Source organism: Tachypleus tridentatus, chromosome 2 (assembly GCF_004210375.1).
Source record: "Tachypleus tridentatus isolate NWPU-2018 chromosome 2, ASM421037v1, whole genome shotgun sequence".
Classification (NCBI taxonomy): domain Eukaryota; kingdom Metazoa; phylum Arthropoda; class Merostomata; order Xiphosura; family Limulidae; genus Tachypleus; species Tachypleus tridentatus.
The window spans coordinates 107,332,952-107,358,703 of NC_134826.1; the positions used below are offsets into that span (position 1 = coordinate 107,332,952).

General features: G+C 35.5%; 1 protein-coding gene across 3 annotated transcripts in view; it reads left to right on the forward strand.

Moving 5' to 3' along the window:
• The window catches only part of LOC143244792 (sushi, von Willebrand factor type A, EGF and pentraxin domain-containing protein 1-like), a 164,771-nt gene that overhangs the window by 111,133 nt on the left and 27,886 nt on the right, over window positions 1-25,752 (forward strand). For all 3 annotated transcript variants that reach the window (XM_076490120.1, XM_076490119.1, XM_076490121.1), the window contains 4 exons: window positions 8,338-13,968; window positions 14,927-15,288; window positions 21,156-21,335; window positions 21,776-21,955. In XM_076490120.1, the coding sequence (XP_076346235.1) occupies window positions 8,338-13,968; window positions 14,927-15,288; window positions 21,156-21,335; window positions 21,776-21,955 (6,353 nt within the window). The remainder of the gene's footprint in view (window positions 1-8,337; window positions 13,969-14,926; window positions 15,289-21,155; window positions 21,336-21,775; window positions 21,956-25,752) is intronic.

A 25,752-nucleotide genomic window follows, 5' to 3' on the forward strand; every position in this document is an offset into this window, starting at 1 on the left:
TCCATTTTGATGTATTTATTCTGGATTCATTGTCCATCTTGGTGAGCTGTTGATCCAAACTGACAGGTTAATGTGGTTCTTCATTGCCTCACTTTGTCTCCATTTTAAAGTTTCTCTACATGCTCCTTATTTCACCTTTCCCTTAAAGCTTATTTTCTTCTCCTCTTAGTCTATGGATGTTGGAGGTCAGATTCATTTGCCCTCAATGTTTTACATATTCTTCATTATGTCCCATATCTTCTCCTTTATATGAATCATTTTTCATCCCCAAAATATCAGTGGCTTGAGAGGTTAATTCCTCCTTTTCGACAATTTCCGTTACTTTTCCACTTTCATCCTCAGTCTGATTTGATGCATTATCCATGAGCTACTACAGCTAGTACAAGCAGGTTTTGTGCTATTTTGTGAAACATTTTTCATATATTATTGTTTGTTTTACTTAATCTAATCTTAACTAACCTATAAAGATCCCTACTTTTACATTTTAGTTGCTTTTATAATTATATATAAAGAATAAACATGAAAATAAAGGAATAAAATACTCATCCAATCTTCTTTTTTCTTGCTGTTGTTTGCACTTAATAATTTTTATTTAATTGAATAATGCATCAAACAATATAGACTAATAACATGCAAAAAGTAGACAAATTCCCTTACTTCTCAAAATTTTTGTGGCCTTATAACTCTATGACAAAAGTTATTACACATTCATCTAAGCTGGTCATTGACTTTCTCACAAGAATAATGTTTGTACTCTTTGTAAAACTGACATATAACCCTTTAAAACACAATGTTATACAATATGTCATTTGACAGATGAAAAACTGTTGGCTATAGGTAATATATAATTAAATGTAAGAGAGAACTAATAACAAATTATGAAAGAGAGATGTGATAGATGGATGTTGCAGGAGGGTTCTTGTTTACTATTTGATAGTTCTGTAACCAAAAAAAATTTAGGACTACAATAAATGTGGTCTGTATGAGCAATGATGATTTTATAGAGTAACTTAAGATTAGTTAGTTAGTTAGTTATAACCATTAGATTCCATCTATGAACATAGTGCCACAATCACTTGCAGATTTTTCAACAAGTATTTAAATGAGTAGGTTGTTAACCCACTGCACCAAGCCGTCCCTAATTTAGCAGTGCAAGACTAGAGAGAAGGCAGTTAGTCATCACCACTCACTGCCAACTCTTGGACTACTCTTTTACCAACGAATAGTGGGATTGACCATAACTTTATAACGCCCCCATGGCTGGGAGGGCGAGGATGTTTGGCGCAATGCGGGCGCGAACCTGCGACCCTCGGATTATGAGTCGCATGCCTTACGCACTAGGCCATGTCAGGCCTAACTTAGGATTAATATCATACATTTTTGAAGGATGTTGGATAAAAGAGGATGATGACATGCAAAGAGAAAAATTGTCACATGTGTTACACTTGGGGAAATTTTTTTGAATATTGTCTTGTACTATTAAAATATGGATTATTAGATAAGATTTTATGCTATTCTATTTGGTATAACATAAACAAAAAGTAGTTTAATAAAGTTTTGAATGTAAGACACTGAAACCTTGTGCCATGTGCATTGAAGGATACCTATTGTGATGGGGTTAAATTTTGCCTGTCCAGGTTCCAAACCCATCCTGATGAGTCTCTTATCATAGTTCTCTCCTACATTCATCTGTTTTTCCATTCACATATGTGACATCTTTTCACATCTTTCTACTGGGTAAAGCAGAAGGGAATAGCTGCTTATCTGTGCTATGCCTTTTATTGGATAAATCATTTTGTTCTGCTGTTAAAAATAGGATTTTATTGTCACCCATTACACTCCCAGAGATGTTGCTATTCCTTCATACTGTCCAGAGTTTTCTTTCCTATTTTATTCTAATGTAATGAAGTTTAACAATCCTTACTGTTTTCTAGTTTCAAGCTTCTGGGATTGTGCATTATGGAAGCATTCTCCTAAATGTGATTATCAAATACAAATAGTCTATATAATTATTATAAAATTGAGGTTAGGGTGACAGTGTTCTGTTGGTGTAGATAATAATATCTCTTCTACCATGCAACATGGGAATGAGTTGTCAAAATTGCAGTTCACCCCTTCAATTGGGATACTTCATCTACTCCCACAGTGGGTGGGGTTTGGGTTTTTTTAGTTGAACCAATCAGTATAAGTACTCACACCTGTATTACAGATGCCTATATTTCCTCAATCATTTTTACTATTGTTACTCCATTTGTGTAGTGAGACAGGGTGGAATTAATTGCAGATTACTATGGTCCTTCCCATCCTGTTATTCTGAGTATGTTTCAAAACTTAAGGTGATTCCTGTTATTATATAATTAAGTTAGGTGGTGTACATTACACAAACATTAATTTGATGCCAGATGCTGGGTTTTTGACATATTGCATTGTTGTAAAACAACAAAATGTGCCCATCCATGGATGAGGGGTGAGAGTTAAATTACCAATGTTATGATCCTCATCCTACCCCAACTTGGATGTTGGTTCCTTGTGGCATGGGTTTTGGATGTAGTTGACCTGCTGTGTACCATCTGTCATATCCTAGCCACTCTCTGCATGGAGCACATCATTTAATCTTACCTATTGTTATGTTTTCTGGAATTGAGTTTCAGTACTTTAATAAAGTATGTAGAATTTGGGTGACTTTTACCATAGTTCTCTCCCATTTAAATATGTTTCTCTGTTTTTCTATTCATATATGTGACGTCTTTCCACAATAGACAAAGAATTTACCTAAAGAGCATCCTTCAGATTTTTCTTTCTTTCCCTCTCACTGGTCCCTCCACCTATTCAGTCTGGGATTCTAGCTGTTTATTTGAGAAGAGGTAATGTACTATATCAGAAATCAGAATTTTCTTTTTAATACAAATATATTTATGATAGGTACTACTTCCTTTTACACTTCCCATGTTTCTTCTCCACTAAAAACTGATGCTTCCATTCTCTGCTAACACTTGAAGGGATAGTTTGGTAGAATTGAAAAGAGGGAGTCACGTGTGTCAAGAACATGTTTTTTGATCTTATTTATGGATGGGTGTTGCATGATAATTTGCATGTGAGAAGCATTGAAACTGGTCATTACCAAATGGTTGGGAGTTTCAAGGCTTGTGGTATGAGGAAAGAGTTTTGTTTCATACAGAGGCAGAAATGAATGAGAATAGCTATTGGCAATGAGAGGAGGTATCAGAAATACATTTTCAATGTACAAAATTTATAACACCTGAAAAATTTGCTGGTTGGATGGAGATTAGCTAACTTTGGAAATCCTACAAGTTTGATATTAAGCAGTGAGTTATGTGAGCATCAGTGTAAGATGTAGTTTGCCATATTGTTTCCAGTAAATCAAGTGGTAAGCCATACTTTTCTCCTTTCTCAAGTTTGATCGAGCTCATGCAGCTGTTACACTGTTTTTCTAACTAACAGTGATCTGTAACACCCTCATCATTCTCTTATAATGGGTTTGGTGCCTTTATATTTGACACAGCAGTATTCATCTTTATCAGCCCTGTCTAAGCAACAGACTCTTGATGATCCATCCCACCTTTATCTGCATGCTTAGAAGAAAGCCACAAGCTTGCATGTGGACTATGCATAATTGGATTTGAAAAGTTACAAGTAAACAGATGATGTGCTATTCATGTTTATTCATTGAAGACATTACTGCTATGGTGCTGATAGCTCACCTTTTAGCTGTATCGTTAGAGCCTTCCATAATGAATAGAAAATTATGTCATGGAATACCATCTCAATATCAAGATCTTCTTCTTTTGCAGTAGATGCACTGTAATACTTCCACCAGGATTGTTACCTCTTTCTTTTTCTTTGCATTATCAGGAATTCTTGGTATTGAATCTGATGATGCTTGGGGATCATATGGTTTTTCTCTGAGGTTCTCTTCATCTGCACTTGCTGAGCTATCATCATCATCCATATCTTGCAGTAATTTTCACTTTACTTTATTTCTTAACATTCATTCTCAGTTAGTAGTATGTCTAATTCTTCTCCTTTTCTGCATCTGAGTTGTTTTCAATAGGAACTGGTCCAGATTTGGAAATGCTCTTGCTCTAAGTTTCATATCAGTTACAAGACCATAACCTATTCAAACACTTTTAAGCAAAAGTCAAAGCAAAAGGAGAATATTTTTTTTTACATTGGAGAGTGCATGAGCCTTATTAACTGGCATACTATAAATGACAAAGCTATCATAAGCTCTCTTGAAAGACTTCTTGAGTTACCCTGCCAAACATTATATATGTTCCAGCACCTTTTGTAACTACTTATTGTCATGATCTACCAGTTTCACAATGGTGTTAGAAAGACAGTTATGTGATTTAAGCTCAAAACTCCCTTTTTAGTGTGGCAGAATTATTACATTTCTGTAACCACATTTTTAGAAACTTCAAAATGAATAAAAATCATTCAATCTGAATTCCAAAGCAGGTTGCATTATTTGCCTGGAGAAGAATCTGCTTTATACATAGCAGGTTCTTCCTAATTTCTAACAACATTGTCTCTCTCACTGAAAATCACAGAATCTCAATCACGGGTGCCATTTTTCTGTAAAAAATTGCCAAAGTATGCATTACAACAATGCCAACATATCAATTCATATTGTTTGTAAAATAATGATCAACCATCTTTCTTATAAGTATATAGGCTTGAATTTCATCTTGAAGTCCATAATGACCTATCTATCTCTCAAAGTAGTTAAAATCTTCACTATTCCAAGATCTTGATTCACCACTTTCATACAGTAGCTCATAAACAGCCTAGTTCTCTGGCAACATGCATGCAGTACAGCTATAGTAGATATTACAGCTTTAGAATTCAGTAAAATTTCTCTTACTTTTTAAAGAATTGAAATACATACTTGTATGTGCCTTAAAACAGTGTGATTATAAGCACAGATTAATCACTTGCAATTGAAGCTATCTTTGATGCTGTATTATGTAGTGGACATTAACTGGTTTCATTTCTAGTATGCTGATCAGTATTGTGCTTAAGGTAGTTCCAGATAATATTCATTTCCTTTACTGTTTCGATTTGTAGGTCTACTAACATAATCACTGATTTAGTTATCCATTTGATGAGTTATAAGCTATCATTCACAAGGAAAATTGGGTTTTTCTGTGAAGCAGAGAAGTTACCAGCTGAAAGAAGAATGTTCTCAAAATGTGTTCAGTCATGCTAAAGGGACAAAGGCTTAACTAATGTGAATGTGAATTTTTAACTTTCTTTTGGCTGCATGAAAAAATTGAGTGACTACATAGAGCACTATTTTTTTTTCTCATCCTTCATTACAAAGTAAGCAGATACTTTCATGAGAAAAAAGAAACAAAATGATAAAGTTCATGCTTTTTGTGTTGAGCCCATGAATAGTTTGTGATGTCTTGTTAAGATTTCATATATTTTAGTTGTTCAAAATCTCTCTGACCAGTAGCAAAGCACTTGGACATCATTATGACACTGAGAAAGGTCTTCTTTATGGCTTGAAGTTCATGGAATCAGTACTATAGATATAGCAGCACATGAATAGCTCTCTTCTCAGTTGAAACTTTTTAAATCTCAACAGAGCACTACATCATTACACCATATTGCTCACAGTGTTTCTTTATGTTTGCTACTGAAACATATCTGGATCTTTGTGACAGAGATGTTTTTTGAGAACTTTCAGTAAATTTTCCATATTCCATCCATCTACAAATGAAGAAACTTCTGACAAGATATCTTCAAACACATTTACCATAGTTTTGAAGCAGTTATTTGGAAAGTCTATACATGTTTGAGGATTCAAGTTACTCTGACAAAAGGAGAACACCTTCCCAATTTTGATGCCAGTTTTGAAACCCAGGAAGACTTAAGCAGAAGATAGTCTACTGTATTAGGATTGTCTAATACCAGAATTAAGTTCAAGACTGACTTAACAAAGCCACTATATTTAGTGCAGAGATTCAGTATTAAAATATGTATATTATTAATTCATTACAAAAGTAAAAAAATAATGTACACCTTCTTGGAATAATATTTTTTAAATCCGACAGAAAATGTACTAAAGCTCCATTGATTTCATACACTGAAAACAAGCAAAGTGGTGAAAAAATTGGTAGTATTATCCAACCTCCAATTTTATCACTTTTATTTGAGGCCCTATTGCATGTAGGTACAAATATGTTTCATAATTAATGTAATACTGCCCAATTATTTTATCATCAGTTTTATAGGTTATCTGGGTAGTGCATCAGCCATGTTTGGCTAAAATAGAGGTACTTTACTAAGAGTATGTTTAGAAGCCTACTTGCTTATACATGTATGTGATGCTACCATGGGCAAAGGTTGCAGTTTAACTCCATGGAAAAGCCAGTCGTTATTTCTTTGAGGAAGAGGGTCAATCAACAATATAGGTTCCTAAAGGAAGTATCTTTATTTAGTGTACTGCAAGATATATGTGAGAAAAGATGTATAAAAGACTAGTTATATAGAGTGCTGGAAGAGGAGTTTGAAGAAAGCATATGTATCATTTCAGTTATGTTCCGAAACACATTAGCCCACAGAATCATTAAATGTTATCAACAGATCAAAGGAGCATGCCAGTCAACAGTCACTGTCACTACTGCCAGATCTCACCTGTGTTCAGCTGGTTTCCAAGAAAGGAACCCTTCCTCACCAATAAAATAAGGCTCAACATGGCCAAAGAGCATACTGACTTGATTGAAGCAATGTTGATTGAAATTATCTTTTCAGGTGAGTCAAAGTTCAAACTGAATAGGTTTTATGTGAAGCAACAAGGTGAGGCTTGACTGGAGCAAAGATCATTCTGACTGAATTGAAGCATTGTTGAGTAAAATGATACTTTCATGTGAATCAAAGCTCATCGTGCGTGAGTCTGGTGTGAAGCACTTTCTGTGATGCTGATGCAGAGAAGAATTTCATCTAGCATGTTTTAATGTTATTGTAAAGTGTCAAGTGATATTGAGATGCATCTGTTGCCAAACTGTTGGATGTCTGGATTTTGTGAAAGTCATTGTCAGTGGGTCCAGTACACTGAGTATTTGTTTAAAGCATAAAGCAAACAGTTTGAACCACTTTGATAGAACTGATCAATGCAGATTTCAAAATGACTGCTCCATGCCACAGGGTTAAACATATTTGTAATTTTTATGCAGCATATGAAGTAGACATGGAATTTAGAGGAAAATTCACTCTATTTGAAGGTATCAGTTTTTTATTGCTTAAAATGAAGGACTATCTTCAAAGAAGGGCAAAAGTATTTTTATGCTTCATGATCATCAACTTGCATATCAACATTTTATAATCTGAGCCAGACTAATGTAATTAATTTACAGATGGGCCTGGTATAGTTAGGTGGTTAGGACACTGAACTCGTAATCTAAAGGTTGTGTGTTCAAATCCCTGTCCCACCTAACATGTTCTTCCTTTCAGCTGTAGAGGCTTTATAATGTGATTATCTATCCCTCCCAGCTGCCCTCCCTCTAGTCTTTCACTACTAAATTAGGGACAATTAGTGCAAATAGCCCTCATGCAGCTTAGTGTGAAAATCAAAACAAAGAATTTACAGATATATCTTGAGCATTAATAATTTCATAACTCATCTGATTTTTGTGTACAACAGACTTGTCCATTTTACTAAAAGCTTGTTGCAGTTCTTATAGTTATACATAATAAATCCAGAATTATAATCTAGTTTCCTTTCTCAACATGAGGTTGGTCCTTTTGATTACCTGTGCACATTTGGGTTATAACTTCTTTGTGTACCTTTTCTTTGTCAACTATGTAGTACAAAACTTGTTATTTTGATCATTTTTATTTATGTTTCCTGATAAGTAGACTGAACCAGTATTAGATATCTAAACAGGCATGTTTCATATAGTTAGTTACCTAGTTTGTAAAGTATAGCACTTAAGCAGTACTGAAAATATATCTATTTTCCGGGAATAATTATTGTAGTACTAGATGTAATAGGGTTATCATCCATAAATAATATACTTTAGCTGTGAAAATGTTTGAGTTTTCTTAGAATAACTTGAATAATGAATAAAAGCATATGACAGTATAATAACTTTTATGTGAAAACCTAAATTATTACTTGTAAAATGTATGAGAATGTATTATGTAGATTTTGTTTTTCTATTTTGATAAAGTCAAGAAAACAAAGTAAAATGTTATTGTTTATAAATTCATTTATGCTGCAATGCAACCATAATATCTATTTCTTATAAATTTGAATATAGTAAGTAATTGTTTGTCACTAATCAGCTTAAAAATGGTTTGTCATTTTAGGTATGGTGATACAGTGCAATATGCATGTGACAAAGGATTCAGACTTGAGGGAATGATTGAAAGAACTTGCTTACCAGATGGGATTTGGAGTGGAGACAAACCTCAGTGTCTTCCTGTCTCATGTTCAGAAATCAGAGGCCCCATTAATGGTCATGTACGCTTCACTGGGTTAAATTACAGGGATCAGGCTCATTACCAGTGTCAGGAAGGATACCACCTAGTAGGACAAAATGTAAGGATATGTTCAGAAGACCAGTCTTGGACAGGTGAAAATCCTAAGTGTGAAGAAATTAAATGTATACAACCACCAGATATTCCACATGCTCATTATAAAACAGTAGACTTCCCTGCTGGCTTTCTTCTTCACTATGTTTGTAACAAAGGTTTCAAGCTAGTAGCTTCTCATTCTAGTCCATTAATGTGTAACACAGAAGGAAACTGGGAGGGTCATCTTCCTGTTTGTGAGCCAGTAGTTTGCCCAACCCCTCCTTCTATATTGTTTGGTAAGATTATAGGAGAAGATCACAAATTCGGAAGCAGAGTGCAATTTTTGTGTGATTCTGGCTGGGAACTCATTGGAGATTCTGTTTTAGAATGTAATGAGAATGGAGAATGGAGTGGACTCTTTCCCAAATGTATTGGCACTACTTGTCCACGACCAGAGAATGTACCCCATGGTCAAATCATTGCTACAGACTACTATTATAGAACAACTATTACATATGTTTGTGACAGAGGCTATGTTCTGGTTGGGGAGTCTAATCGTACTTGCCAGATTGACAACACTTGGAGCAGTGAAACTCCAAGATGTAAACCTATTCTTTGCCCCAAACCACAGACTATACAGTTTGGTGAATGGTATGGGAGAGACTTTCATTATCAGGCTAATGTGACATACACTTGTGACAGGGGATACCAACTGCATGGATCTAATATTTTACAATGTAAGGAGGATGGGTTTTGGTCTTCCAAACCTCCAGTCTGTGAGGAAGTTTCTTGTCCTATTCCAAGTTCACTTCAGTATGGTGACATCGTGGTCTTGGCAAAACCTACATTTTTGAATACTCAGCCTTTGGAGAGAGCAGAATCATTAGTCAGCAGACCTCGTGGGGATATCACTGTGGATAGCCATATGATCCTAGAAGAATCAAGAACCAATGTTTTTCACTATGGTGATAGAGTTCTTTACAGGTGTAAACCTGGATATGTGTTGGATGGTGATAGGGTTCTAACTTGTAAAGAAGATGGGACATGGACAGGTGGACCACCTACTTGCAGACCAGTTTCATGTGCTCAGCCTACATTATTGCTGCATGGTGAGATGCAGTTTACCAGTACAATATTTCAAAGTCAGGTGAAATATGCTTGTGCCACAGGATTTCGTTTAATAGGTCCACCTCTGAGAGAATGTTTAGCTAATGGCTCCTGGTCTTTTAGTCAGCCCATCTGCCAGCCAATTTTGTGTCCTAAACCTCAAATAATTTCACATGGAGAAGTAACATGGACCTCTCTAGGGTTTGGAGCAACATCTACATACAAATGCAACTCTGCCTACCGTATAATAGGTAACATCAGTCGTACATGCACTCAGCAAGGCTCCTGGAGTGGTAGGGAACCAATTTGCATAGCAGTTAAATGTAAGCCCCTTAATAATCCAGAACATGGTCATGTTATCTTAAGTGAACTAATTGTTGGATCATCTGCAACTTATCAGTGTGATGTAGGTTATCAGCTAGTTGGACCGTCTTTTCGCACTTGTCTTATGGACCAACAATGGAACCATCATGAACCTAGATGTGAGGCTATTTTATGCCCAAAGCCATCAGAATTAGAAAATGGACATGCCATAGTATATGATCTGAGGTTTAACTCTGTAGTAGAATATGTTTGCAATAAAGGGTATGAATTACATGGTTTGGCAAAAAGAATCTGTCAGAAAAATAAAACCTGGAGCCAGAATAAGCCACACTGTATTCCAATTGAATGTCCTCATCCATCTAACCCAGAAAATGGCCATACAATTGTAAGAAACCTTATATTTGGATCTGTAATTGAATATGTTTGTAATCAAGGATATGAAATACATGGTTCAGCAAAAAGGACTTGTTTAGAAGATAAAACTTGGAACAAAGATAAACCGCTCTGTATTCCAGTTAAGTGTCCACATCCATCAGATCCAAGAAATGGAAATGTAGTTATTAACAGTCTTAGATTTGGCTCTATAATTGAGTACTTTTGTGATAAAGGATATGATTTACATGGTCCATCAAAAAGAACATGTCAGGCAGATAAAACCTGGGACAAAGATAATCCACAGTGTATTCCTGTTGAATGTTTGCATCCACTTGATCCACAAAATGGTCGAGCTGTTGTACATGATTCTAGTTTTGGGTCAGTAGTTGAGTATTTTTGTGACAAAGGATATAACCTGAGTGGTCCCAAAAATAGAACCTGTCAGGCTGATAAAACTTGGAGTGAAGATAGTCCACAGTGTCTTCCAGTTGAATGTCCTCAGCCATTTAATATAACAAATGGATATGTACTCATGAAATATCTAACGTTTGGATCTATAATTGAGTATTTTTGTCATCAAGGGTATAAACTCTATGGTTCACAAAAAAGAACTTGTCTGGCGAGTAAGCAATGGAGTGAGAACATTCCATATTGTGTACCTATTGAATGTCCTCACCCATCTGATCCAGAAAATGGTCACATAGTTGTTAAAGATCTCAAATTTGATTCTGAAATTGTGTATGTATGCAACCCAGGATATGAGCTTCTTGGTCCTCTTAAACGCACATGCTTAGCAAATAAAACTTGGAGTAGAGACAACTCACAGTGCATTCCAGTTGAATGTCCTCATCCATCTGATCCTGAAAATGGTCATTTATTTGTAAGAAGTCTTAGTTTTGGGTCTGTGATTGAATATGAGTGTAACCAAGGATATATACTACATGGTCAGACAAAAAGAACATGCCAAGCTGATAAATCATGGAGCAAAGACATTCCGCAGTGTGTTCCAATTCAATGTCCTTATCCATCTGATCCAATAAATGGTCGTGTTTTTATCAGAGAACTTATATATGGGTCTGTAATTGAATATATTTGTAATCAAGGATATGAAATACTTGGCCCAAGAGAAAGAACCTGTCAAGCAGATAAAACTTGGGGCGATGTTAATCCACAGTGTGTCCCAGTTGAATGTCCTCGTCCACTTGATCCAGAAAATGGTCATACAATAATAAGAAATATTCTCTTTCAGTCTTTTGTAGACTATATTTGTAAGGAAGGATATGAACTACATGGTCCAAAGAAAAGAAGTTGTCTAGCAAATAAAACATGGAGTGATAAAGAGCCAATCTGTCAACCTGTTGAATGCCCTTATCCATCTGATCCAGAAAATGGCCACACTATTTTAAAAGAGCGTAGATATAAATCTGAAATTGAGTATGTTTGTAACAAAGGATATGAACTACATGGACCATTTAGAAGAACCTGTCAAGCTGATAAAACTTGGAGCCAAGAAAATCCAGTTTGTTCTCTAGTGGAATGTCCACATCCACCTGATCCAGAAAATGGTCATGTAATTGTACAAGATCTTAGATTTGGCTCTGTAATTGAGTATGGATGTAACCAAGGGTATGAACTGCTTGGTCTAGCAAAAAGAACATGTCTAGCTGATAAAACTTGGAGCCAAGAAAATCCAATTTGTTCTCTAGTGGAATGCCCACATCCACCTGATCCAGCAAATGGCCATGCAATTGTACGAAATCTTAGATTTGGATCTGTAATTGAGTATGTATGTAATCAAGGGTATGAATTGCTTGGTCCAGCAAACAGAACATGTCTAGGGGATAAAACATGGAGCAAGGACAGTCCACAGTGTGTTTTAGTTGAATGTCCTTATCCATCTGACTTGGAAAATGGACATCTCATTTTTAATGATCTTAAATTTGGATCCATAGTAAGGTTTGTTTGTAAGAAGGGATATGAACTCAAAGGGGTCAAAGAAAGAATTTGTCTAGCAAACAAAACATGGAGCGAAAACAACCCTCTCTGTATACTGATACAATGTTCTCATCTGCCTGTTATTGAAAATGGTAATATAACTGTCAGAGACGTCAAAGTCAACTCAACAGTCAAGTATGTTTGTAATAAAGGCTATGAACTTGATGGTCCAAAAGAGAGAACTTGTTTAGAAGATAGAACTTGGAGCGAAGATGAACCAAGATGTCTCCCAGTTAAATGTCCACACCTTCCTGACCTGGATAATGGAAATACAATTGTTAAGGATCTTACATTTGGTTCTGAAGTAAAATTTGTCTGTAGTCAAGGGTATGAACTTCATGGCCCAGTAAAGGTATCTTGTCAGGCTGATAAAACTTGGAGTAAGAAAATGCCACATTGCTCTCCTACTGAATGTTCCTATCCTCTTGATCCAGAAAATGGTCATGCTATTGTAAAAGATCTCATTTATGGTTCAGTAGTGAAATATGTTTGTGATCAAGGATATGAGATTCAAGGATTGACCAGCAGAAAGTGTCAAGCAGATAAAACCTGGAAAGGAAAAACACCTCATTGTGCTCCTATTCAGTGTCCACATCCTTCTAATCCAGAAAATGGTCATGTAGTTGTGAAAGACTTAAAGTTTGGCTCAGTAGTGCAATATATTTGCAATGAGGGATATGAACTTAAAGGACCAGAAAATAGAACATGCCTTATTAATAAGATCTGGAGTGAAGAAAACCCCTTCTGTACTCCAGTTAAATGCCCTCACCCTCCACCACCAGAACATGGAATGGCATTTCTCAGTGCTAGCATCTTTGGTAGCAAGGTTCAGTATGCTTGTTGGGAAGGATATGAACTTAAAGGATTTGGGGAAAGAATATGTCAGGCAAATGGCACATGGAGTCACGAAGCTCCCAGCTGTAATATCATATCATGCTCACCAATTGTGTCTTTAAGCAATGGACAAGTTCATGGATCTGACTTTAGGTTAAATGCAGTCATTAGATTTTATTGTAATCCAGGTTATAAGCTTGAAGGAGCAGATAAAATTATCTGTAGATCAAATAAAACATGGTCAGATTCAATATCAACTTGTCATCGCTATCTCTGTGATGAGCTAGATCCTGTAGAACATGCATTAGTAGAAAAGGGGCCTTACCAACTTGGTAGTGTTGTAAAATACAAGTGTGAGACCGGATATGAACTGGTAGGTAAAGCAAGAAGAAAATGTAAAAAAAATGGGAAGTGGGATGGAGATCCTCCTTTATGTATCTTGGTTGATTGTGGACCACCTCCTTTCCCTTCCCACTCTCGATTATACTTTCTTGACTCTAAGCGACCTCAACACAAGTATGGAAGTTCTGTATTATATGGGTGTGAAGACAGATATGAATTGCAAGGTGGAAATGTGTTGGTATGCGAGTCCAATGGGAAGTGGATAGGTAGCCGTCCAAAATGTGTTGGTGTCCCATGTGGTCCACCACCTACTCTTCATCATGCAACAATTCATGTTGAACATAAAGATGGTTTTACAGAAGTGACATATGAGTGTAATGATGGGTACTCAGTTCATGGACAAAAAACCCATCAGTGCATGAGTGGGAATGAATGGAAAGTTGAAAAGTAAGCAAGCAAATACAAATTTTTTTATTAGCATTATAAGACTGTCACAACTACAATATCATGTACATTTAGGCATTAAAATATAAGAAAATAAGAAAGCAATGTTTCCTTGAAAAAACAAAAACAGTTATTAAGATATTGATATGCAGCAGTATATATTGTTTTAATGCAATAATAAAAACAGTTACAGGAAAATACTAGGTAGCATTAAGAGTATACTGGTAAAATTTGAGAAACTAAATATAAAACATTAAATTCTTTCTTTCTCTGAAACATATCAGGAATAATTAGTGTCATATAACTCAAGCACAGCATACTGATATTTTAAAGGCACTGCTTGATGCAACAAGATTATTACAATTTTCTTAAAAGATTCTACAAAAAAACTTCATTTTTAGTCCTATAAGATGCACTTCAAATATATTGTTTCCACGTATAGTTTACATTAACACAACAATTATCACTAATTAATAAAAAGTTACCCTTAACAGTTGAAAAAAAAAAGTTACTGACAAAAATGGTTTTTCATATGATTGAAAAATAGATTGTAATGTAATATACAGAGTAGTTATGATTCAAATAATAATAATATTTCTTTGTAGTCTTTTGTAATGTATCATTAAGGTTTATTAATTTAGTATGGAAATAGTTATTTACTAAAATGGGATTAAAATCACTTTTAAAACATCAAATGTAAAGTATGTTTAACATTCTGTATGCTTTTTATATCTGTAGTTTCTGAAATATCTACTTGCCTTTTAAGCATATTGAATTTAAAACTTTGCATTGATTTACTCTGAATCATACAGAATTGATAGACAGGAATTAAGTTTGATTAAACTTGCATTTTGTTAGTGGTATCTTTAAAACACACAACTTTCAATTGCTGTTCAGCAAAGTTATATTCTTATTCCATGCAAGCGTCTTCAATGGTACTATTATATTTTTTTCTTTGCAGTATTTCCTGTGTAAAAGTTTCCTGTGGTAGCCCTCCTACTGTGGAATATGGTGAGGTTGAGGCTCCTGACTTTGAATATGGTAGTTTTGCTGTATATAGCTGCCAGAGAGGTTTCATTAAACAAGGAAATGCTAGTGTAGTATGTAACAAGCATGGAAAATGGCAAGGTGAACTCCCTAAGTGTGTACCAGTCTCCTGCCCAAAGCCATTTGCCCCAGATAACGGATTTGTTGAGGGAGAATATTTTACCTATCAAAATGTTGTGCTATATAGTTGTTTAGATGGTTACCAACTTTTTGGTCAAAACACAAGCTTTTGCCAAGAGGATGGCATCTGGAGTGGAGAGACACCCATCTGTTTGCGTGAGTCACTCATTTTCTCATTACTTTAAAAATTAAAAGTACTTCTACACAACTGTATGTGATGTTTTTCACTTTAGATATTAGGTAGATAGATAGACAGCAATGTATGTTAAAAGATTTTATTATAACTGTCATAATTGCCTCCCAGTGACAGAGCTGTATGTCTGTGGACTTAAAACACTAGAATGAGGATTTCAATACCTGTGGTAAAAAGATCACAGATAGCCCAATGTGTAGCTTTGTGTGTAACTTCACACAAACAAAAAATTGTCATAGTGAAATATGTAAAATTATAGTGACATAAAATTAAAATTTAATTTAGACAATTAATATAAATTTTAGAATTTTGTTTGAACTGTATTTTAATCATCCAGTTACAGTTTTCTTTTTCAAATCATTCACTATCAGTTAGGTCTACATGTTGTATCATATTAAACAATTTCTTGTTTCTGTTGGCTATTACATTTATTGTAAAGAAACTGGCAAAACAATTTAATAGAATTATTAATTTTCTGTGTAAAATACATAGAAAATTGTGGCAGTATTCCAAAATAATACCATATCTCTTCACACAATTAAACTATTTTCTGTTTGCATCTAGCTTAGATATTTGCATGCCACTAGCCTTTAGTGAACCTCCACCTAACCTCTCAAGGTTTCTTGCAAATTGTGCTACTGCATAATGATGCCATTATGCAGCAAATGCTCTCTACTATTAGAAAGGCAATGCACTTTCTTGTACACTAATTCCCTCTATGCAGTTCTTTGTTTTCCTGGGAACTGAAAACGTTAGATGTGTTTTGTCTTTTCCATTTAATGAGACAGAAGAATTTCTTCACACAGATATGTATTAACTATGGCCTCTGAATTTGCATTGAGTGAGGATAGTGTGACAGCCATTATATGTAGTATAGTGGATTCCCTTATGCTGTCAGTACTTTTAGCTCTCATCCCTTCTTCAGGTGTTCCTTTTCCTTGTTTTCAGTGGGAGAATGAAGAAAATGAAGTTGATAACTTGTTTCCTCCTCCTGGTTTAGTTTTTTGAACTTCTCTTCTGGTTGAGGAAAACCCTGAACCTTCCTCGTATTATCAGAACTTAATATCACTCATATGTACTAGTTTTTCTTTTTTCCTTGTGTCATATGACTCTTCTCATTTACTTTTTCATAATCCAAACCATAATGTCATTTTCCTTTTCCTCCTTCTCCTGACATTAGAGTTTATACTGGTTCTATTCTTGACCAATGACATTTCTGTAATCACATGTCTTGTCTTACAAATCCATCTGATTTTTATATCCTAGCATACAGTCATTCTGAATTTCACTCTCTTGTGCCCCACAATTTGAAATATTTCTTTAGTGTCATTTTAAATTTCCAATACCCAGTACTCCTATCTTCACTTGATCCTTCTTACTTCATTATCTCTCCTCTCTCTCCAAATCATATTCAAGGAATTACACCATGCTCCACTAGGAATTTTTATTCTTTTTTCTTCTCTATTATGGCCAGTTTCACTTCATCTGACCTATTACTGCTCGTTTGACTCCTTTTTTTGTTGGGTAAAGATACTCTTTTTATCCTGTTTCAATTTCCTTCTTTCTTTCCACAGAATCATTGCCTAGCACACTTTCTTTGCTCTGAAGGTTTTGGAAGTATTCCTCTTTCCATTAAATCACAAGCAAAAGCTTCTTATCATTTATCATCAATTTTATACTTAGTTTTCAGACTGTCCCAACTCCCTCCACCTTTGTTCATTGCCCAAGCACTGTTTTGATTTCCATTTTTTGACTCCAACTACTCAACCTTCCTCTTCAACCTGATGATAGACCTATTGAGTTTGTTAGTGACTACCACATTGGATCTGGTCCTGTGGGCCTCTATATCATGGTTTGCACACGTGTTGTTACACTTTTCCAGCAGCATATGAATTACTCTACTTCTTACCTATGAACTTTTTCTCCATTTCTCTTCTCCATCTCTTAATCCTCATTCTGTTTCCTTTCCTTTCTATCAGTCTATCTGTCTTAAATATCTTGAGCAAGCTTTATTGGAATTGCTAAACAAGCACACCATAGAAAGGATGTAGACCCCTTTACCAGGGTTTTACTCTCGCTTCTCTTTAGGCCCTCAAAAGACTAAGGACTAGTATCCAGTTATCGACCTTTCCTCCCCAGTTGCTTCCTGGTTGTTCCAAACTATTACTTGAAGTATGTGTGATCAATGTCAACATTTCAGATGTGTTCCTGCATATCCCCGTTGCAGTGTCTTCATGATATTTCCTTTACTTCATCCATTAGGATCATATCTTCCAGTTTTGAGCTCTTCTGTACAGCATTGAGCCAGCTCTATATGCTTTCAACTGCCTTTTTAGAGCATTTGCTCACCATTTGAAAAGATTAAGACTGTAATTTCTACATGGACAGTTGGCTTCTTTTTTCCAACTCCCGAGTAGAATCTTTCTTTCATACCTCCTTTCTTCTGTGGGAAGCCACCTATTTCAGGTGGCTCATCAAAATTTCCAGATCTTTCTTCATTCTCACCTAATACCTTCTACACCTGGGAGTTTTTCAACTCCTTTTTAACCTGTCTTAACCTTTTTTGACCTGCATGAGAGCTCTGTAACATTTCGACCTGTTGTTCTCAGCTTTGTTAGTAAAAGTGTTAATACCCATACCATCCATTCTGAAATTCTTTTTTTTTAGTCACATACATATGTACCTCCTCTTATGGTCCCATTAGTAGTACAAGAACTATTAGAGGAGGTGCATATGTATGTATATGGAGAAAGCATTCATTCTGTACAAAATTTTAAATTATCATTTGGAGATGTTCTTTAACCAGAGAGGGGCGCATTAGTCAAGAGTGCAGATACGGTTTGGGTGGAGGTCATGGAGCACCAATGATGGTATTGGATTGGTTCAGTCCTTGTGATATATATCAGTGACTGAACCAATCGAATACCATCATTGGTGCTCCATTACCTCCACCCAAAATATATCTGCACACTTGACTGACACAGCCCTCTTTGGTTGGAAAACATCTCTGAATGATAATCTAACATTTGGTGTAGAATGAATGTTTTCTCCATATAATCATGCTTAAACTTCCTGTAGTCCATCTGGTAAGATACTATTTCAGTATCAACTACCAAGAGAGTATTTGATCCAGAACAATTTGCTATAAAACCCTCTTTCTTTTCTATTGGGCCTGTTTTCGATGGGTTCACCTCATTACTTGCTGTGTTCCAGGTGCTACCAACCTGGTTGCAAACCACCTCTCTTGGTAAAACTGTGTTTTTTTTTCATAAAATAATCACCTCACCTTTAAATATTTCATTTGGTGTGCTCCTTATTGAGGACTATGCTTATTGATGCCTTTACTACCCCTCTCAATTCTAAGCTTCTCCTCTTCTAGTATACTTTCCTAATCTCTAATCTTGGCTGTTAATACTTTCAATCAAAATTGATCTAATATTTTACTTTATGTATGCCCTGTATTTTATTGTAGGTTTTGGCCTTGATTCACAACATTTCTTGTTGTGTCCTCCTGACAATCTTTATTTTGACTTGCTCAATCATGATTCTCAAACAACCTGACATGTCTTCCTCTCTCTGCAATACCATTTCAAAATTCAAACTCACAAACCTTTGTTTTTCTCATTCCTGTTGCTCTTCTACTGTGTCATTATACCATGCACAGTGTCATTTTTTGTTGTTGATCCATTTGTTATCCCTTCCTCCTGACTGTTATATTGTCAGCCCTCTTTCCACTTTGCATGGCTGTTTGAATATAGATTAGCAGTCTCCACTACTGCTGGTTATTAGAGACTTTGTCCACAACCTTTCACCCTTCTCAATACCACAAGTTGCTTTACTTCCCAGTTCTCTTCACCCTGTTCCATTCCTCTCTTCCCCATAAACCTCCTTGCTTTGTGCCCATCCATCACCCTCTTCCAAAGACATCCTTCTTTCTAATCGTAGAAATTGGATTTGTAGGCTTCAACTTTTGGTCTACTTCTCATTGGCAGTTGATGCTCACAGACTGTTCCATGTATTTTCCCATCAGGTTCATCACTTCATTCATTCCTAATCGCCACTGAATGATGTTCTTCAGGTTGGCATTTAGGCTAACCCAAAACACCTTTGTTACCCACTGTCTTTACTATTTGGCTGTCTTATCTGTTAAAGGTTACTGCCTGCATCCACTTTCCACCATTAATAGGCAAGTGAGTACTTTTCAATTTTTATACAACCTTCATTTATAGGTACTCTATGGGTATACTTATTTTCCAAAACCTGTATCAAACTGGATAATGGAAAGCACTTGTACTATCTTCTCTGGTTCCATATATGTGAAATGGGGTATTCTGCAAGACCACTTGTAGTATCTTCATGATAGATTCGATATATGACCTTTGTCTGAGACAGATTGTACCTATTCCATAGACAATCATGGATAAAACCTGTGCCAAAGGGTATTTGCTCACTTTCCTGGCTTTTGGTTGTTGGCTTTTCCAATAAAAGACCTTTCCTAACTAAAATAAATGAGGATCTGGGTCTCCACACCATGAATTCTTCCTACTCTTTTTTTTTTTATTAAGTGAAACACAGAGGACCCTTAACACTTACCCAATCCTAGTTATGGAAGTGGTTGACCATGGATAATCCTCACTGAGTGGTATCTAACAACAAGCAGTGCCAATAGAATGGGAAGTGTAACAGTGGTGACAGTATCAATGTAGTGCAGATCATTTGTTGTATAGCTATGCCACATACCATTTGTGCCCTTCTCTATTGGCGTGAATGTTCATTTCAGTTGAGATGAGTAAATAGTACAGTACTGTTCCCTCCTTCTGCAGCATGCAACTTCAGTGTAGTTGAGGTGAGCACACATTATACATATGGACTTCCCTTATGCAGGTGTCATCTATTAACTTGAGTTGAGGAGAGTATGCTTTACCAAGTCATGCCTTTCTCCTGCAGCAGATGTTTATTCTTTTGAGTCTAGATGTAGAAACACACTATGCCACTATCTGTGCATGACTATTGTGCCTTCCTCCTACAGCTGGTGTTAGTTCTATAAAGTCTGATGATAGGTGGGGAGGTTGCATACATAATACAATCTGAACATGTCCTAACAATATTACTCATTGGCTCTGCAACATCTTGTGTTCAAGTATTTGGAAGGCCATGTTCTTATTCTACTCAAACCTGTGACACATGGGATTTGTTTGCCTCTTTCTCTCTTCTTCCCAGACAAAGGGTATACCTTGGAAGAGATGAGGTGCATTGTTTTCTGTATGTGAATCTTTGGAGCCCTTGCAGTCAGGTGTCACTCTCCATAAGCTTCATTCAAATGCTTTCAAAGTGGGATTCTAGATTAACTGTGTGAAGAGGGGTGGTAGTGTCTTTGAATTTAACATTTTGCTCACTTGAAAATGTATTTCAAATAGATACTTACTTCCTTACATAAATTCCAACCTATCCTCCACAATTCCATTGCACATTTTCTTACTTATTAGTGTAGAGCTTTTACTGCATAATGATGTCATCTCAGTTCAAGAGAAATATTGTGGTATGAGGTTGGGGTTTGCTCAAGGCTTATAACCTGCAAACCTCTAAGCCAGATGCATGAGAAATATAACTTAATTGTGTGAAGATATGTATGTATCTATCAGAAATATTTTCATATAAAGCAAATGTTGACAGTAGTAGCATTAATTAAATTTTGATGATACATTTGTTTACAGAATTTAGTGAGATACTTTTTAAATGAGTCAGATATGGTCAAGTGGTTAACAGTCTATGTTTTAATTATACTGTTCAGTAATGTGACATTAATGTAAATTTAAAACTAATCATTCAGGTGTTTTCTGTGAGCCGCTAAAACCACCTGAGAATGGTTTTGTTCTCCATGATAAATCTGGCAATCATTTTGGAGCTCAAGTCAAGTTTTTATGCAAAGAGGGTTACATACTTTATGGTCAAGAGACTTCACAGTGTCTTGCTGATGGGACATGGAGCAAAGAATTACCAGTGTGTAAAGGTAGAATGTTTGTTTAATAGTATACATTGTTGAATTGGTTCCCCTTTCTGTGTGTAACACACATACAAACACACTAATAACTTAAATTGACTGTTTCAAAATTAAGTTTGGTTATTTTTGCTAAACTATAAAAAAATATATAAATATGGATTTTAGTGTCACATAGAACCAAACTTAAAAAACCTTGATGCATGTTACATTATTACTATTTTGTGTACACTAGTAAAAAAGAGAAAAAGAAGTAGTTTAAAGTATTATTAAAATTAAGTTGTGAACCTTGAGCTGACTGACTCATATTCAACATATCACAGAAGACTTATAGGTTACTTGCATAAACTTTGAAGTCCAAAACTTTAAGGCAAACAAATAACACTTTGTGTTACTTGTTGGATATGATATTGTGTAGAAAAGTACAATGTGTATAATATCATATGTTTCAGTGGTTACCTGTCCACTGCCACACTTTCCACAGCACACCATTCCTATGGAATATCAGGAAGATTTCACTTACAAGGATAAAGTAACTTTCCATTGTGAACCTGGTTATAGGGCAACAAAAGAACTGACTATTTACTGTCAGGCTGATGGATCTTGGACTGATCACTTTGGTGGCTGCAAACGTGAGTCATAACACAAAGATATTTATTCTCATAATTGAATATTCTGTAGTACACATAAAATATACAAATTTTTAACCAATTCATGTGAAATTTTGGTAAACAGCTATCTTGGAGTATAATATCATATGTTTTTTATGATACTTTTAAACCTGCACACGGAATAGCTTGATCCAATTCACTGTGCATCAGTTTATGAGATTTGCATGCCACTAGCCTTGAGTTAGTTTATACTTAAAAAGGATGTGTTTAACATGAATTGCACTAGTACCTTTCACCAGTAGAAGGGAAATATAACATCCTTGTGCAGTAGCTCTCCTAAGCACTTACACTTGAAATAATCTTATTCTTTTCATTGGCACTGTGTTGAAGAGATGTTTGCAAAATTGTTAATAAATTCTGTGAGAATTGTGATACCTTATGAAATTTAACTTTAGTTCAAGTTTAATTCATTTCTTTCATTTTGCTAAAATAATCTTTTCTGCTAACTTTACACTATGAATTTTCATGTACTGGAAGCACTGGTGACTTGCTGGGAGAAGCTGATGTTACTCACATGGAACCTGTATCTACTGTAGCTAGTGAACTCCAATTATCTGAAGCGAATGTAAGAGCCATTATTCATATAGTAGTGGGTTCTCACATGCATGCTGGATCTCCTCCTGTCCACTTAACTGATATTCATCTCCTTTGTTTCAACATGATTAGGATGTTGATGATTTTGACCAAAGTTTGCTTAAGGTACTGCATTACCTGTGGAATAAAATATTAATCTTTCTAATTTCTTTCTTAACATTGTTTTGTGGATGTGTTTTTTCTTTTCCCTGTGATTTTCAGTTTCTCTCATTCTTTACTACACAGAATCCTTACTCAAGTTAAGTTCATCTCCTCTGTCTGACAGTGTCAGTGTAGACTTGTTTCTTAAACAACTTCACAAACATGGTCAAAAGTCTTGTCCTCTCCATCTACTGGACTCTTTTTACTCTGGCTTACAGCTGTCCTTCATTTCTGTATCTTGATTCCCAATCTTTGAAACCTTCTACCTGCTTGGGGATAGGCCCCTTAACTGTTATTTCACTTTCTACTGCCCACTTTTCATGTCTTTATCTTTTTTCTTAGATTATTTCTTGTCCCTTCACCAAATGTACTAAAAGAGGTTTTCTATAAAGGTTCATTCTTTTCTTTTCACCTCTTTAGCCAAAACTCTAGTTCTTTTTTATCCTTCTTACTTGGTTATACTATTCTGGAGATTTGTTGAGTCATGATTCTCTTCTAAATAATATTTGTTTACCTCATTCTTATTTTATTTGGCTCTTTATCCAGATTCACTAAATCCAAAGTTGAGGCAGCCTGATACCAGTCTTCATTGTCTACTTTGGTATCTTGTCATTCTTAGTTTTGCCATTCCATTCTTGTTCTTAAACTTACTCAATTCACATTTGTCTTTCCTATTCCATCTTTTAAATCCTCTTCGCATAGTTTACAACGTTAGTCTTTGTCTCATCAGTGACTGTCCTGTTGGGTATGGTCAAGGAGGTACCCATCTCTCCTGCTTCTTCAGCTTTTGACAGGAATAAAGTTTCTTCATTTTTCTCATTCATGGTCTGTTTCTCCACTTGTCTTCTTTTAATCACATCCACCTATCTTTTTACCCATCCTCTTCATTTCTGGTTCATTTTTATCTTGCCTCATCTAAGAATAAAGTTATTTTAAGTCCAAGTGTGTGGGAGGAACTAATGTGCAAGGAGGGTGTTATCACCCTCTTATTGGTGGAGGGATGTCATCATACATTAGCACAGTTCATGTTAAATACTTGTTTTAGGTGACAATTTATTCAAGGTTATGGCAGGTGCATAAGAAGTCAAATTATTTTGTGTTAAGAGGTAAGTATCTATTAGAAGTACATTTTCAGGTAAGAATGATGTTAATGTTTCATATCTCTCTGATCAACTGGCTTTTATTTATATTACATTAATTTTATCATTTTAATGATTTTTTTGCATCATTCTCTTTGTAAATACATTTTTCTTATAGCTATCACACTTATTCTTTTTGTTATATAAAAAAACTGCTCATGGAATTGCCTATTTATTATGAAGTATTAAATCCACATTACTTTCACTTTTCAAGACTCAAATGCTCCACTAAGTTTTTTATGTATCTGTTTCAATGGTAACTAGATGCACATTTTCTGTTCATCATATTAGCACTATTCTGCAACAGGTCCTTTCTGTCTGATTTGTCTCCAATTCTGATCCCTCATCATTCTGTTTCTTTGTTTTCTGCAGACCCTGTCTCACTTGTAGATGAATTGGCCTGTTTTTGTCCATTTCCGGTTTTCCTTGTTTTTTTTTCTTCCTGATGTGGAACAGTTACTGTTTGCTGTATTCATTACACAGCTATGTGACTTTCTCTCTCTCTTTCATTAGTAAATCCTGATGATTCTTGAGTTCCTTTACTTCATGGACCTCCATCTGCTTTCTTCCCCCCTTCTGCATTCATGCTCTTGCTGATTCCTTTTTGTTGTGACTTCTAATTAATCAATGTTTTCCTTGGTCTCCTCATCTCCCTAATTCCTTTTTATGGCTTATATTCATGACCCTTCTACTTGAACCTCATCAATCCACTTGGGATGTTCTTCTTTCTCCTTCTTTTCTCATTTATATTGTAGCAAGGTACTCATCTATGTCTTACCATTACTCAACAGCTTCACTTTATACCTCCACCTTTTACTTTCTCATTAAAAGCACTTCGTTGTGGCCCAGAAAGTTTTGTAGAGGACACAAATTCTTATTTGTTTGTCACCTTAGCAGGTGTTTTCTATAATGCCACAATTTTAGCTTTTTTTCTATTTTGGAGGTGTCTGCTATTCTTCCTCTTATATCTGTGATTTTCATAGTACCTATTGATAAATGTTATTGTCCATTTTCTTACAGACCAGGCCTTTGTGAATATTCCTGACTTCTTGAAATCACAGGATGAGGCTGCTTGCCAGCAATTTTCCATATTTTCCTGGTTTCCTGACTCGCTGTACCACAAACACTTCAGCATTCTGCCCTTCCTTGTGAGTCACATTAGCTTAATCCATCTCCTTTTTCTTGTGCAGTTGCTTCTTTTTGCTATTCCCCTCTCACTGGGCAATACATTATTTTCTTGGTAGTAACTTCTTTAAAGATGGTCTTAGATTTTGTGCCCATAATTGCTCCTTTGTCGACTTTCTAATCTAGTGATTTTTTTCATCTTCTGTCCCTACACTTTCATACTTCATCTTTTTTTTTTCCTAATCACCTTCCCTCACATTCTGTGCATCTTCATAGTATTCAGGACCCAGTGACTTCTTTATTGGTGTTGGAAGTTATAAAATTTGTTTACTACCCTATTCAGGGTTTTTATTCCTGTCTCTTTATTATTACAAAGATGATGAAAGATTGGCACTCTGCTGACTTTGAATCACTTTCCAATTGTTTTTGGATTCCAAATGGATGGCTTTCTCATCCTGCATTAAGACCTTTCTCCTACATTGTGAGTGATCAAGGATATCTTCCTTTATGTTCTAATTTGTCTTACATCCCTTTATTTCCTGTAATTTGCCCACTAAGGTAGTTCCTGGTAGGTATAACCTCTAATATTAATGACTTCCTTTTAGATAACAACCTTTTTTTGTATGCGTAATGATTTTACAATGATCTAACATCCCATGAATGACTTCAAAATAGATGCAACATATAACTGTAAGTTTGGATAATGATCTCTTTATAGTTCTTTTCTTCATTTCAGTGAAAAGTTGTAATTAATTTACT